The following is a 17,589-nucleotide window of genomic DNA, read 5'->3' on the forward strand; positions in this document are numbered from 1 at the left end:
AGGAAAGATGCGAGGAGCTAGGTGGATATTTGTCTGTCACAAGAGAAGCAGATGTCAATCAAACTGTGACACAGGCCGCCAACCTCAAATTCACAGGAGGTGAAAGCATTATAAGCTATCTTTATATAAAGCAACCTAGATATTGAAATAGTTCTTGTTCTTTTTTTTGGTAAAAGGCAAAAGTTTTAAACGTTGTGAAACCTTGTTCTTCCAGTAAGTGAAACAAATACAAACTCAAATGTAAACTGTTTTTTTTTTAACTCTTTTCAACTAAGGTTGTTTTATATATATTTCATACTCTTTGTGGTTTTGGATCTTACGATATGGATAAAAAATAAACAACTATGTTGGAATAGGTTTAGATCTCAATATAAACAGTAAAAGCAAAATATTATTATTATTTTCTTAACTAAAATCTACATTCATTATTGTACGTAGATACTCAGCGAGTGTGGATTTATTACAACAACGACACGGATAATCTTTACAAATATTCGTTATCTTCAAACGAGGCTTCACCTTGGGTTAGTCCCCAACATCTCGGGCATTTGTGGTATATCGACCTTTATACTTGGTAAGTATGACTACGTTTTTTAATTTAAAGATGTGACCTTATATTGAGCATTACAGGTCAACAGATAAATATATCCCAGTTCGTTTTTGTGAGCATAAAAGTGCTGCAGAAAAGTGGCTTGTTGCAATAAACAAAGGGTGCCACCATGGTGAGTAGCATGTAATAAATATTTGCTTGTGATCGTAATACATTGTGAGTTATAAATTACAACCGATATGGTTCATGATTTAATGCTCGTCAAAATTATCTAGATTGGCCGGAGCAGTTCGTGTTATATGGGCTTGCATCGCCAGAAGTGGGTTACAAAGCTATTTACGCTTATGATGAGGGCAATGTACCTGGTACATCCTATTCAATGAGATTAACTGATGTTGAGGGTGACAACTACAATGGTTTCAACAACAAGAAAGGAACGTTTTACGCACCAGGTAATGATGATAAATATGGTAGTGGTTTTCACTTAGTATAAATAATATAAATAACGAACATAATCAAAGCGCTATAAACTATAAGAATATGAATATATTACTACATATGAATTTGAATAAAAAAGATGTTTGTTTTTTCTACATATAGTAATTACACGAGTTTGGATATATTACAAATCAAGCGACGATGATCATTACAAATATTCGTTATCTTCAAACGAGGCTTCACCTTGGGTTAGTCCCCAACATCTCGGACATTTGTGGTACATTGATCTTTACAACTCGTGAGTATGTTATCTGTTAGTATTTTATCAATGAACGAGTTAAACATTTGTTAAACTTTCCAGGTCAACATTCTCAACCAGTTCTATGTACATTCGCTTCTGCGATCACGGGTCTGGAGAGGGTAAAAAGTGGACTGTTGGAGTGGGCCAAAGCTGTGGAAGTAGTAAGTCGAAAAGTTAAATTTCTATTTATTGAAGATTGTATACGATATACTTCTCATTGCAGGTTGGAATACGCTGTTCACTTTATACGGACTTGGTTCACCAAAACCAGGCTACAAAGCTATTTACTCTTACGATAAGGATAGACATCCCTACTCGGTAAGATTGACTGATGTTGAGAACGACAACTACAAAGGATTTAACAACTTAAAAGGAACGTTTTATGCACCAGGTAAAATAAATATTAAAGAATAGAATCTTGGCCGAATTTAAGTATACTTGGTAAGGTATTTGCTGTTACATATTGACCAAGGGTGTTTCTGTGTTCATATCTAGATTGGTAAATTGTGCGAGCATTCCTAACAATTCCAACTTTGCAGGAATATTTAAATTTTCAGGCCATACAAACCACAGTTTTAAAAAATTAGCGATTGGTCAAGTGGTAATAGAGGTAAATAAACACACGTAAAAATATTTTGAGATGAAAGCTGAAATATTATATTTAATTAATTAACACAAAGCGATTTATATAAATTAAATATTTTAAAGAATAAAACAACAAAACAATATATACACCAAGGCTAAGAGAAATCATATGAGCGTATTTCTAAAAAAAAGTTTAAATTAATTTTTAAACCAACCAATGTTACTATGATCATATTTAAAACATGTGTAGGTAAATAATAATTCTAACTACAAATAGGTTATTATAAATTTTAACATTCAGTCTGTGTTTGCATGGCGAACAAATATGCTCAAAATGTCAAGCATTAATTACTTCTTAAAATTTTTTTTGGCAATCGATTTCAAATAAATATTTTTCGTAAATGATTTTACTTTAGGTGAACGTTTAAACCCAGGATAACTGTAAAATCTGAATTTGCGCACCAATGGGCTCGCAAAAACATTTTCGAAATGTTCTACGCGTAACATACTCCGTTTCGTTCACAAAATAACGTTTTAGATATACTTATTATACATCAAGAGTGGGTTAAAGCAGTGCTTTCCAACCTCTTTCCGTTCTCAACCCACTTTTAATGCAAGTTTTATTGTGTGACCCACAATGAGATATGACCAAATAAATAAAGTTACATGAAACCTGCATCTTTACTACTGGCGTACGTACTGAAATAGTTAATGGGACACAACACATCTAAATCTTACGTACTTGTGATGTCTTTATAAATGTTAAGCAATTATAATGCAATAAAATGCTTCGCGACCCACCTGTAATGATGGGCCGCGACCCACTGGTTGGGAAGCGCTGGTTTAAAGGGCACTTTGAGCAACAAAGCTTAAGTGCTACGGTACTCGGTAAAAAATACCGCCTAAAAAGTGCAAAACGGGGCGCTGATGTCATATTTACTATTATTTTTCCGCTGCAACGTCATAAATACAAGTGTTTAGCTTTCTATTCCCGAGAAAACACTTTTAGCGCTACGCGCAAATATTTACCATGCACTCAATGGCCCTTTTCTATTTTACGATTAACTTCATACCTTAATCAAATGCATATTCGGACGCCAGTCTTTTCGACAACAGCATTTTCTTCATTATTTAAATGGTCACACTATATTAGCGTTTCTCAACCGGTGCGCCATGGAAGGCTGCTAGGTGCGCCGCGAGCAAAAGGAAAAAGCATGTCGAAATAGGTCCAAGATTATTCGGAAAAAGACTTTAATCGACAAAATAAAGTTTTAAGTCTCAAAGGCTGGAAGTCCCTTTAAAAATAGGCAACTATAAAACCCATATAATAAAAAAATGCAGGCAATTTATAAGAAATATCGGTACACTTCAAAAATTTCGCGCTCGCTTTCGCTCGTAACTTGCGCCGCCACGTTTTTATACGTCTCTAGGTGCGCCCCCAAGTAAAAAAGGTTAAGAAACACTGCACTTTACTATTACGTAACTTGTGGCGTCATTTCTAAAAAAGTATTAAACCTTAATAGTTTTAAGTAATATTTAACAGAAACGCACTATTTCTAGCAAGAGACGTTTTTATCGGGGCGCGTTTTGACGTAACAACTCAAAAATGGAAATGGAGCGATGGTAAAAATGCTACAGAGTTTACAGATGTTGGTCACACAACTTGCCAACAAAAAGTTTGGAACTTTGGTATTAAACAAATTTTGAACAAAGGTTGTAATGGAATAAAGGCATACTTCTCTTGCCAAGCAATCTGTAAGTTCGAGTTTTGCCAGTTAAGATTTATTGATTGTTTCACTAACCAAACGAGAAAGAATAATTGAAATGCTTATATTTTTGGTAACGAGTGATACGAACTTGTCTTTAATATTAGCTACTGCGTATAACTGTTATGTTTAAAATTCAGTTGTTCATTTTTAAATGTTAAGAAAAAGGGAATTTAAATTGGGATTTTAAAAATAATAATTTCTGTGTGCTTTTCTATAATTCGCAGTATAAAAAAAACCAACAAGTCATTTTCGTACGCTGACATGTGGTAATCGTTTGAGTGTAACGTAAAATTGGCTTCATATAGCAAAGCTATCGGGCAAAATACCCGTTGCATTTACCACAGTTGTGCTGCTCGTAAACCAAACCATAAGATTTACCTGATTTTTGCTTTTTGTAGTTAAAATCGTTCTGACAAAAATCGAATGCAACTCCACGGCGTTGCAAGTCAATTGGAACATGTTATCTTTGGCAAAGATATATAGCAGAACTTTAAAGGTAAATAGTGCAATAAACTGCAGAAATATTTTCTTTCACATTTTATAATTAATCAATTGTTTTAAGGTTACTATTAGGGCTTCACATAGCTACCCAGAAGTTAAAGTCACCAACGAAAACCAAACAATTCTCAGAGGACTTACTCCTGGTTTAACTTACAATATATCGGTGAGTTAGCACTTCGCATTTTTCTCAGGGTATTACAATTCTTGAGTATTTTCCCAAATGTGAGCATTATCAAAAATCCAGTTTCGTGTACTGTTTCTCAATGGCTTTACATAAAAATCGAACGTTTTAAATTAAACCTACTTTTTGCCACGAAAATTAAAAGTACACCGCGAAGCGAAAGAGTCTGTAAAAATAAATCCACGAAAAGTGGTTTCTTAGTTCAACTCGCACTTCTACTTTGCAGCTTAATTATTTGCGACAAAGAAAGTTTAAATGAAATCATTGCATAAACAAATAGGTTGCTTGTTTCTGATGTACACGTTTAATATTCAGGTTACAGCGAAACTAGATTGTGATGACTGGAATGACATCACTTATCACGAACAAATAAAAATGGATCTCGGAAGTCCCAATGACGTCATATACGGCCACGTCATCAAATCACAAGATAGCTGTCACATTGACTTCGCAAATCCACTTCCTAAAGGCATTTTTAATCTTTCGGTAAGTTCGTAAACCGCGACGGCACTAAACATTTTCTGCTTTATGAAATGGCCCTAAAACAAAAAATACTGTTTCTTTTCGCGCAATTTATTTACAACATATATTTACAAAATTTCCAGGTCAATGTAAATACAGATAAAACTTTACATTTTTCAAACGAAGACTGCAATGTTGATATTTGCAATCTGCCAATACAGCTTTCTGACTTTGATGGACATGGAAAACTAACCTTCAATGTAAGAAAGTTCGTTTAAATGAACAACTATAAGTTACACTTATACTATCTTTGTGGTTTAGATTTCAGCTTCAAATTGCGAGGGATTTACAAACATGAAACCAGCTGCTGGTAGCTGCTTTGCACCTGACTCTAGAGCTCAACCAGGTACAGTATTATATTATTTGAAGAATAAATTATATAAAGTAACCAACACTTTGTTTTAAAGCTTGCAGTCTATCACTCATGAGTCATGGGGATTCGATATTTGCTCTCTTGGATGATATTAGTGACGTCACAACGGCTCAGAGCAGATGTGAAGCACTAGGTGGCGCTCTCGCCTCAGTAAACCAAAGTAATTTGTCAAACCAGGTTTATCCTTTACTTTCCGATAAATACTTGAAAGGTAAGCCAAGTTCAAATTTCGGATTCTTATTCATGTAATCTTTGTGAATAGTCGTATTTGTCTAATTCTAAATAGATGAATAAGGTGACACTATATAAAAACAATTTTGTATGGAACCTACTTAAAATATTTCAGATATCCAGAGAGTTTGGGTTTATCGACTTAAATCTGACAACGAAGTTTATAAATATTCTTTCACAAACACAACTGATGACAATTGGGAAGCTCCAGCAGAAAACGACCATTTTACTTACTTGGATTTGTACAACAGGTGTTGCAAATCAGCTGTAATAAATTTAGTTCATCATAATATTTTAAAATGTGTTCTTTTTCCAGAAAAAGCAGCAACGATGGTGAGACTTTATACTTTTCAAATTCACAATTCTCTGAAAATTGGAGAATTTCGTCTGGAAACAGCAAAAAAGGTATCCGTCGTTTATTTGTGTGTTTAGGTATATTTTCGATCTTATTTAATTTATATAATCAAACCTTACTAGACTGGACACAACAGTTTGCCTTGTTTGGAAGAAAAAATCCAACTGAAGGGTTCAAGAGAATCTACATGTTTGAGTCAAAAGCAACAGGATCCGTAAAACTAAAATCCAGCAATACAGCGGAACTTGCTTTCAACAATATTGGAGAGTTTTACATTCCCGGTAAGATAATTTAATATTAAAGCACTCCAATTCAGAACAGCGGGTCTCATCTGATTTCACCTGGCGAACCCTTTATGCTTCCCCGAAATAATGGCGAACTTAAGTCTCAAAATAAATGGAATTTGGCGCACAACAATTAACATAAAGAACACACGCGATTCCGCTGTCAATAAAAACCAACAGATCCTAACACCACTAGTGCTTTTGGTATGGCTGAATTGGTGAAGCGTTGCTTCATAACAAATAAACAAATTACCTTGTATTTTCCTCAATCAAAAATTAAAAAGCCCAGTATCAATGTATGGTCCAACCGAAAGAGCTTCACAGGCCAAACATTATAATTCATTAGGCTAAAGCTTTAGGTTTCTTAAACTAAATTGAATTGCAATGTTCCTTTTTCAGACATCAACGTTCGATTTGCTGAGATTACGGGTTCGGACAATCCACTGTGTCCAATGCTTCACTATGAAGAGAGTTGGCAAACATCAACAAATTGCACCGACAAACCTGCTTATTATGCTTGTACTGTGCCATGTGAGTTATATTGCTTCTTACTAGTTAGGTCTTTGGTTCTTAAACTTTTTTACCGCGGACCAACAAATTTTGTTTTGCAGTGCGTGGACCAAGGTAGGCAAGCTATTGTCATAGATGTTGTCATAAATTTACGTCACTATAAAAATAAAATTCAGAAATCTGCCGTTTTCGGTAAAGAAAATGTAAAATGGAGTAGAAATTTTTTCATTGCTAAAATGTTTTTTTTAATTAAACCCTTTCATTTGAAAAGTTGATTACTTCTTAAATGTACCCTAATATTTCAATTTCGGCCTTCATGTACCCCTACAATTAGTTCACGGACCAAGATGTCTATGGACCCCAGTTCAAGAACCCCTTAGGAGATAGTAAAATGTTAAGAAATGTGTCGTGTTTTCGCAGTCATTGCAATAGTTGAAACAGTTCAATGCGATTCCACAAGTTTAAATGTAAGTTGGGAAGACAATCTCCTTGGTTTGATCAATGCTGTCACAAACCTCAACATAAAACAGGTAACGTTTATAAATATATGAAGTTATTACGCAAATAAGTACATGTTGCTTCTGCTTATTAGATTGCAATAAGTGGAGACGATATAACGGACAAGCAAGTGGAATACAGTCAATTTAAAACAACCATCGAAAACCTAGAGCGAAGAAGAAACTATACGCTTAGCGTAAGTTGAGGTTTATGGCTATGTTTGCTTATTTTACCCGAAAGCATTCGTTATGGAATGTGCGACACTACGTATTTTATTTCAATATCGATAGCCGATATTTTGGGCAAAACGTACCGCCGATCCGCTACCAAACTATGTCGTTATTATGGTCCACTTCGCAAATTTAGGAAATTCAAAGTTGTAAGGAAATCTTTACAATGCTATTAGGACAAAATCTGCTTAAGTTTTGGGAAGCTTAACTACCTTCGATTGTCAATTTACTATATTGTGATAAATTGAAACTTGAGTGGCCAACTCTCCGTTCAGTTGAGAATTATTGCAGAAAGTTCTATATTTTAGTAACGGTTGGGCGCAGATTCCATGCTAGCATTGGCCAGCTACCGATATTAACACATCTTCTCTGGTATCGGCTCCGATCTAATAATATCGATATATAGTTCTTACGTTTGTTTATTTTCTCAATAACCTTACCCTTTTTCAGGTATCAGTTGTGTTCGAAGGTTGTTTGATTGAGCCTGTGCATATAACATTGGTTGGTGAGACAGGTTACGGCTTGGCTGACCCTGTTGACAACGCAAGGATTGATGAAAGTACAAGTGTTTGTACTGTGGTTATACCGCCAGATGAAAGTGGACACGTTACTTCGTATCGGGTACGTTTTCAGCAATACTCGGACTCCAGCCATAAGACCGAAATTAGAACAACATAAACGTTGGAATAAAACACACTTTGGAATAAAATACCAAAATACAACAAATACCTAATAATCGTAATACCGTCTAAATCGGAGTCCTAAACTCATCGGAATAAGACCAAAATGGTTAAAAGGCCTAAACACCACATTAACTAACCCCAAACCTCACCCTGAAGTTCATCACTAATTCCCTTATCATTGTAACCCTAACCCATTTTCTAAGGCCACCCATTGCCCACCAATAACCCCCAATAGGACCAAAACATCAAGTGCCAAAACAGTGGCACCCTAACGGCGCGATTCAAACTAGGGCGACACCAAAATGGCCGATGCCAGACCCATGGCCTCCGATCGTTCCATACCCTCTCCCTACAGATTGAAGGCGTTATTGTGGCCATTTAGGTCTTATTTCGATGAATTTAGGACTTATTTCGACAGGTTTAAGTCTTATTCAGACGATTTAAATCTTATTCTGTCGTGGATATTACTTCGTATTTGACTTTATTATGTCAAAGGTTCCAATGCTGTTGTTTTGATGATTTTTTGCTTTAGGTATTATTGCTTTTTATGTCTTATTGTGTGTTCCCTTTACAATATAATAACATAGACTGCGTAACCCTTACTAGAATTTAGGTTGTTGCCTAAATTTAGTGTTTTGGATCTCTTATTTGGCGGTTAGTTCGTAGATCTCCAATAAGCGGCCTCGATTAATTTACAGACTAAAATAATTATTTAGCAGAAATCAAATTGATCTTATGTAAGTAAATCGATGTAAAATAAAAGAATTCATATTTCCAGGTTTCGGCAAACAGTTCAGAAGGCACAACATACCACGAATATGAAATAACCGAGCTAGGCTCCGAACACAAAATGGACATTTCGTTGGAAAAACACGGCAGTCAAAACAGCGTCAGTTTCCAGGTATAATAAACAAATAAAAACGAAACTGATAAATAAGGTGCTGCCAATCTTAGAGAATATTGTGAATAAAATCGGGTAAATAAGCCACCGATAATTTTAGAGTATACTGTATATTCGAAAAATAAGCTCCCTCGTCAATTTCCTAATTAGTTTATCTAACTTTTCGGCTACCTGAACAGGATGCTTTTATTGGGGAATAAGAAGTAAGAAGCATAAAAAAAGGTAATTTCTGAAGAAGCTTCTTTTAAATGTACATTGCTTGAAAGCAGCATATTTCGGGTAAATTGGTAATTACAAATATACAGAGAGTAATATAAACTTCTTTACGGGGTTACGGAGACGAAGTCGGACTTGAACTCCGGAGTCTGGACTTGACAGAGTCGGTTTAAAGCCCGAGTTAGAGTCGAGACTTGGGATATGAGTAAGATTACCCAAGACTTAGAGTCCCAAGTCCAACTTGCGAATGCGTATTTTGACTGTTTATAACCGACTGCGCAGCTCTGCTGCTGTCAATTTTAGAGAAAAAACTTTTTGTAAAGTACCACCACGCAAATAAAGTGCTGACAATTTTAGATTCAAGCCATCACTTGCGAAGGAGCGAATAGTTTTGAAGCAGTGGAAGGATTGTGTACATCGCCAGAGAGTAAGATGCGATTGTTTTAGTGTTGTAATAATTTAACTTAAGTGTACTTAAGGCACTGTTTTAAGTGACACAACTTAGGTCAAAAACTGTCTTGTTATAAGTCATTTTGAACAAAGCTTTGTGTTGTTTCAAGTTATTTTGAAATAGACTTAACTAAGGCTTTAGTCATTTAGGCAAATTTGAGTAAGTGTTTGACAAAGTGTTTGACAAAGTGTCTGATTTGTCGATACTTTGCTCACGTAAACCTGTTTTCTTACTTGTGGCTGTTAAAAGTTTTTTTACTTGACTAGCTATGGCAAAACGTTAGGCTGGAAATCTTTTGGACTGCTTTATTTTAAAGTAGTTTTAACAGCAGTGTGACGTTCTAAGGGAATATGAGTAATTCAAAAAAATATTCTTAAAACATCACTTTTTTCTTATAGTTTCTATTCCACCCTCTAACACCTCTAACACTGGTGCAATCGTTGGATCAATATTCGGAGTTCTGGCCGCCTTAGCTTTATGTGCTGCGGGTTTTCTTTTCTATAAACGGTAAGACCCTTTATATGTGACATTGGTCGTAACACATAGATACTGTTTTGTATGTTTAGCAGGAACGTGAACAACAAAACAGAAGAAGTGATCGATCCGGAACCACGTAAGTTTACTAGACTAAACGGTAGGGTAGTGTAAATGTGTGTTTAATTAAAAAGGATATAAATCATTTCGATTTCACATAAATAAACCAGATAGCTTTCCTTAGGCTTTATAAAACATGCTTCAATTATGAATGATAAATGAAAATACATGTTGAGATTCGAACTCGTGACCTAGACCATATTAGGACCATCCTTTTATTTACTCTCTCCCCAACGCATCCCTTTTCCTATATAGCTATATTTGGTACTACGACGGCCCTTGAATGAATAGGTGACTAGGAAATACTTAAAATCTTACCGCATTTCGTGTATTTTAAGCGGCTTTTCTTTGCTTTTAAAACAACTATGTTAGACTTACCGGAGTATTCGGAGTAATAAACTATTTTTTACTTGTCGGATCAAAAAACTGGTAACCCGTCACTGTAATTTCTAAAAAGATATTGTAAAAAGATATTTTTTTATACTCGATTTGTTCTTGAATATTTAAAATGAAGGTTGCACTATTTTTTCTGAAACATCCATTTAGCAAACAAAATATAATTCAATTATGTATAGAAGGCATGTCCTTCGCATAGAAAAATTGTTAGGCGAACTTCACTCACAAATAAATTACTTTTTATTTATTTATGCTCATTACAGCTACTATGGATGACATTCACATCTACAGCAACACAGCTTTAGTTGCTCAACCGTGTTTCAAGGACTCACTGTTTAAACTTTTCCTCTCCAACTCACAAAACAAAAACAAAGACATACAGGAGGAATTCAAGGTAGACTTTGAATATCGTTAATGTATTACATAGTTAAAACAGTACATCCCTTTCTTTTTTTTACATTGTAAGCTAGTTAAGGTAAACAACATTGATTAAGATTGGATTCTAATTGATGAAATTTGTTTGACTAATCTGCTTTCATTATTTTCTGTTACATATTTTGTTTATTTCAGAAAATCCAGGAAGAAAGTGCAGCAAATCATTCTTTAAATGAAGTTTCACAACGAAAAGAAAATGCCGTAAAGAACAGATACAAGAATATTTTTCCAAGTAATACGTTGACTATTAGTGGCAATTTTTATCTTTTTTAATAAATTTATTATATTCTTCATTTTTAGATGACCATTAGTGGTAATTTTTATCTTTTTTAATAAATTCATTATATTCTTCATTTTTAGACGACCATTAGTGGTAATTTTTATCTTTTTTAACAAATTTATTGTATTCTTCATTTTTATATGACCATTAGTGGTAATTTTTAGCTTTTTTTATTAAATATATCAAATTTTCTATTTTACAGTGGACCACGCAAGAGTCAAACTGGTTGGTGTTGAAAACGACTATGTCAATGCTTCGTACATTGCTGTAAGAACGTGCATTCTATTTATCGTATAGCGAACCCAGTTTTACTACTGCTTTCTGTAATTAGACTATTTAAAATACTAATTAAGTTGATAGGAACGATTCTAGGTTTAAAGCTAAACCATAGTTCATATTTCGTTGCCTTTTTATTATTATTTTTTTAACTTTTAAATTGGGGCCCAAAATCGTATTAAGGTCTAAGAATATAGTTTTGCTAGCTTTAAAATCAATTTATTTTATTTAGGGTTACAAGGACGAGAGGAAATTTATAGCTGCCCAAGGTCCCAGATCGGCAACTCTCGATGATTTTTGGATGATGGTTTGGCAGCAAAATTCGCCCATCATTATTATGCTAACAGGACTACTAGAAAATGGCAAAGTATTCCACATAAAATAGAGACAAACTTGTACGTTTTGAGCTATAAACGCCGTATTTTTTGCAGACAAAATGTGAACAGTATTGGCCGGAGTTGGGTTGCAGTATAACGTTTGGAAATTACAAAATCAATACTTTGGAGGAAAATAGCTTCGGTGGAATTGTTCAACGGAAATTTTCTGTAGCCACGATTAAGGTGCGAAATATTATCTAATACAAACATATAATCTTGGATACAATACAGTATTCAAAATATTTACAAAATGGTTGTTGTAGTTGTCAAAATATTTCTTGAATTATTGTATTGATACGACAAATCGTATTGGTCCAAAGTACCGTAGCAAAATAGTTAGAACAGTGATTGTAGACACAAGAAAAGCTCAACACAAGGTGCAGTACCTAAAATACGTGCAGATGGAGGTACAGTGGCTAAACAGCTTCTAAACTATATTTAGGTACAGTAGCAAAACCATTGGTTGCTTTAGAACAAATCAGATCATAAAAATAGCTTAATAACGAATTTTAAAGCCAAATGTTTGAAATTTAATACCAAGTATAATCTCTCAATGAAACTTAAATTGATGTTTTAGGAACAACGTTTAGTGATCCAGTTCCACTACATTGGCTGGCCTGACCACGGAACTCCAATAACTACAACTAGTTTGATTCACTTGCGAAAAATGGTCGAAGAAAACCATGACGGACGAAATCCTATCACTGTACATTGCAGGTGAAAAATAAATTACCATTGCGGCTGAACACCCAATATAAAACATTATTGTGTCACGTGTCAGATGGTATTATATCATAGCTGAAATCAATTAGCATTGTACGATACTAGTATCTGTCCGTTCCGAAATGTGGTTAAAATAGATTCTTCCAAGCAAAATAATCGTTTACTGGGGAGTTAATTCTTTTAAATATTAAATGCTCATTAAAACTCCTATAACTATTAAATAAGGAGAATGTAGGTTTATTAGGCGGTTTCTTGTTACATATACATTTCCATTTAAATATTTTTGGTTGAGTATCTCATGTCATATTTCATAATTTTTGAGCAAAATATAGGATATAATATAAAGTATTCTACGTGCCTGGCATTTGGTCAATAATACTTGATAAACCAAAGTTGTCGGAATATGGCGAATATGGAATATTTGTTGGTATTTTAGCGCTGGAGTTGGTAGAACTGGAACTTACATTGCAATGGACGTTTTATTTGACGAAATCGACAACGATGAAAAAGTTGATTTCAAGCAGATGGTTTTGAAAATGAGGGAAAACAGATCTGACATGGTCCAGAACTGGGTGAGAATTAATACAAGACATATATTAAATTAATATATTAAATAAAAACAATTTTGTTTATACACGCTAAAAGACAAATCCGTTACTGCATGAAAGGCTTAAATATTTTTGTATTTATTTGTAGAAGCAATACGCATTAATCATGAAGTTGGTCTTGGAATACGTTTCTCTGCCCGATTCTGACAAAACAATTGCAGATTTTCAAACAATGACAGAAGCAGAAATGTAAGAAAACACATTTGTAGACTTGCTTTTACGCCTATATTATTATTGAAAAATATTGCCCTCCCTTCTAAACCAGTTGTTAGATCTTTAATAGAAAAATTTAAATAAGGCTATTGGCATTTACATAAAATTTTAGATATCTTGTTTTACCTTAACGTTCTGGTATAAACTTAAACTTGTGTTTACAAAACATGTATTTTGTCTATGTCAAATGAGCAGAGACCAACTAAGCAAGAAGGAATTTGAAGTTCTTCAAAAGTGGAGATTTGGCAGCAAATGGATTTTAGGAAGCAACGTTTTAAACACCTGTAAGTTTAAGCTATATGTGTCGAATATTTAAGTTTTATACCACAGTTTTAATCAGGATTGGTGTTTTTCGAATTGCCCATTATAAAAGTGTTGCTAGCTCTTGGTTTTACAATATTATTACAGATGACGACAACGTTGTCAAGTTATGGTCTGACAATAAGCAGGAGATTATTCCAATGAATGCGTCTTACATTGAGGTAATATGTACCACAAAAAATAGTATTACAGTTATAATACCAGTTACTACCTAAAGTGCAGTTAGGAAACAGTTTTTTAAAATTTTTTCTGTGATTTATAGTTTTTGGATATTTGTGTTTTCGTTATATTTATCCGGGGTGTCTACAACATAGCTTTAATTATTTCAAATTTACTTTTAAAAGTTAACCTACCTCCATCGAGTTAAAGTGCTAATTAAATATAACATTTCAGATGGCTTCCTTTGACAAAAATGCAAACCATTTTGCTGACGATATTCCTTTAGTTCGCAAAGCTTTGGAATATATAGGTATTTTACTGAACTGTTAATAAACTAGAAGCGTTACTGCTTATTTTAAGGACTTAAAGTTTGGAGGGAACTTTCTTGCAGCCCAGTGTCCAGAAGTAGGCCAAGAAGAGAAATTCTGGCAAATGTTGCTGATCAGAAAAGTCAATGTTGTCGTCTGTCTGATGCAAGAAAACGTAAGTTAAAATTTAAATAGCTTTTATGCTGGACACTCAACTGTTTGATGATTGAATATTTCTTTTGTAGAACGCTTTGCTGTTCAATCAGACCAATCAACGTTTCGGTGATATTCAGTTGGACGTTATTAACTCACATGACGAAAGAACCTTTACAATACATGAGGTCGTAATTTGGTCGAACCGACAGGTAACACATAAGAACAAAATTCTGTAGGCTGTTAAAGCGTCGCCTATTACATCGTAGTACCGTAATGAAGATTAGGCCGTAGCCTAAAAACTTGTTTTCTTCCTGTCGTAAAGGAACGCTGTTCGCCTGAAGTAAACTTATGTAAAAAATGTACATATTGTCGTTCAGGTCAAGTAGTTGTATTATCGTTCAGATCAAGTTATTGTGATTCAGAATATAGGTAAACCGCATTTATCAAGGAAATTTTCCTGTAACCAATTAGTGTATCTCTCATCAGTATATAATTCGCCATACAATTGGGTAGCGTATGAAATCAACCCTTATCTAACATTTGTCCTAATTTATTGAAGGAGCCATTTGAAGTCTGCGTGATTCAGTCAAACACTTGGCAAAATGAACCTCCAGCGTCGGGCGATCTCATTAAACTTATTGAAAAGATGCAGCAAATGAAAGCAAAGGAACAAGAAGACTACGTTTTAGTTTGCTGCAAGTATGTATTTTCTTTAGGGCTTCCAAATTATTGCTGGGAAATACGAGTTAATTTTGGATAATGTCGCACGGCTAATGTATTAGGGTCTTTAGCGTTTTTATCTCTGCCTTGCGGTAACTTTATCTGCCCAACAATATTCCTGGTATATTCTATTAATAACCTTTTCTCGTGTTTGCTTTTACATCTACTGGCTTAGGTAGAGACCGTCTCTGTCTCTTGCCAAGGCCAGAAAAACTTTGGTCCTTAGCTTCTTTTCCACTTTTTGCTTCTGTAATGGAAAAAACCTAAACAAGCTAACTGAAACGTACAACCAGTAGAATGCAATATACATATAAGATCGTACTAAACTCTTTCTTTCGCAAACATATTAAATTGCTAAATGTTTAATTAACGTATTTTTTATTAGGGGCAAAACGCTTTCTTTTTTGTAGCTTAAAGTTTACAGTTCAATAATTATCTACGTATTTCTGTTAAAATGTGTTTTCTTTAATGTAGTAAATAAAAAAATTGCTGACGTTCGGAAATTTTTTTTTAAGAATAGAGTACAAATTAAAGTTCATTTTTTCCGTTTATTTATCATGTTTATTAATGTATCTATTAGATAAGCAAATGATTATAGTTGTCGTGCTACAACCACCATTCTCAATTTTCGTTAATGTAGAAACGGTTGCGACAAAACTGGAACATTCATTGCCCTGGTGAACATTCTGGAACGTCTCAAGTCACAAAACAGAGTCGACGTTTTCCGGACCATCAAAGACCTGCGAGATATGAGACCAAACATGGTGGACAATTTGGTAAAACTATTTCTAAGTAAATTTGCTAAAGATTGATTAGGTTAACTTTTAAAAACGTAATGGCTGAATATTGTAGTTAGAATAAAATTATATGTAAGGTATACACAGAAGGAGCTAGCACCTCAAAAACATTTCGAATACATTTTTATTCAATTTTAACGTTGAATTTTGTTAACATTTTAATTAAACATTTTAATATAATTTTAAAAAATTAACAAAGTTTATTGTAAAACGTTCAAAAAATGTCACATAGTTCTGTATTGGCTTGGTGTGCTCATTTATCAAATTGTCATCTTTTTTATATTTCGTTTTAGGCGCTTTACCGATACTGCTACTCTGTGGTCGTGCAATATCTGTCTCTCTTCAACACTTACGACAACTTTGATTTAAAAGCTGTTGGGGAGGGTGGGAAAGATTTAGGGGGGCACGAAGAACCCCTGTATGCAGTGCCTGCTGTTTGATATGAAACGGTTTACATTTTTTATCTCGAAAACTTCGGTGGAATTTTTTGTTTTTTATTCTTCCAACTGCGTGACTAATTTTATTTATAAGGTTAAACTGCACTGTTTATGAAATTTGACTTATTAATAACTGTGTATATATCATTATCTTTTTGCAAATTTATATTTATACTTTTGGTGTTGGCCTAGAATTCTACCACGCGTTCAAACAATTCTTAAATCAACACATATTATTTGGGTTAAGGTAAGGGTTAGCTTTTGGATTCGGATGATTGAAGTATTATTATTATTTTTATTCTCCAAGTTTGCCATTTTGATTTTGACGACTCTTTTTGTTACTGTAGCTAAAAAAACAAATTGGTAGGATTTTTGGACCAGCTTTAATTGTAGCCTATTAAGGCTGTTTAACCACTTCCACTGTATAATATCCAAAGTTTCCAGTCTGGCGTAGAGGCAAATGGAAAGTGTGACAAATCTGCGTGGTGCGTAAAATTGGGGGTAACTACTAACGATAAAATAATTGGGGACAAAACATTTTTAACACCCTAAAGGTAAAAACGTTTTACTAGCTTGGTAGACATAGGGTAAAATTGAGGTACTTTTTCTATTAAGGGTCAGCTTAGGATTAGCATGATAAAAAGATCGAGGTTGCACCACATTTTCCACAGTGAAACATTTAACATAAAGGTACCTTTGCTTTGCTGTCTCTTTCTACACTGCCTTGAGAATGTTTTATTATTGAACTGTTTGTTTGACTTACACTGCACAACAATATTTTAAAAAGCACAGTGGTCAATACCATTTTTTTATGCAAATATATGCTTTTTTATGAGTGAATTGCACTTGTTATTGCACTTGATGTAATCTGTGTTTGCACTTTATCTATCAACACAAAATATATTTACCCCAGTCACTGTATTTATTCTTTTCTAACATTTTTTTATGCAAATATATGCTTTTTTATGAGTGAATTGCACTTGTTATTGCACTTGATGTAATCTGTGTTTGCACTTTATCTATCAACACAAAATATATTTACCCCAGTCACTGTATTTATTCTTTTCTAAGATTAGTAAAGTACATATTTGTTTACGTAAGTCCTGGTCATCATAAATGTTGTCAGTAAAGTTTTAACAACTTTACGTATTACAGTACTCTTCAGTTGTCATATGGTTAAAATGGCCACAATGTGACAAAATTTGGCCAA

The 17,589-nt window shown here is 34.0% G+C and overlaps 1 protein-coding gene across 1 annotated transcript; it reads left to right on the plus strand.

Moving 5' to 3' along the window:
* The first annotated feature begins 11,864 nt into the window (after window positions 1-11,864).
* Window positions 11,865-16,724, plus strand: LOC146141177 (receptor-type tyrosine-protein phosphatase epsilon-like). Its single transcript, XM_083392834.1, has 12 exons — window positions 11,865-11,927; window positions 11,992-12,120; window positions 12,515-12,654; window positions 13,097-13,232; window positions 13,357-13,457; window positions 13,677-13,765; window positions 13,890-13,963; window positions 14,322-14,444; window positions 14,515-14,634; window positions 14,985-15,124; window positions 15,786-15,921; window positions 16,236-16,724. The coding sequence occupies exons 1-12, from the start codon at window positions 11,865-11,867 to the stop codon at window positions 16,380-16,382; spliced, it is 1,398 nt and encodes a 465-aa protein (XP_083248960.1). The 3' UTR covers window positions 16,383-16,724.
* Window positions 16,725-17,589: the final 865 nt, after the last annotated feature.

The sequence above is a fragment of the Ascidiella aspersa genome, chromosome 6 (assembly GCF_963924565.1).
Source record: "Ascidiella aspersa chromosome 6, kaAscAspe10.2, whole genome shotgun sequence".
Lineage (NCBI taxonomy): Eukaryota > Metazoa > Chordata > Ascidiacea > Phlebobranchia > Ascidiidae > Ascidiella > Ascidiella aspersa.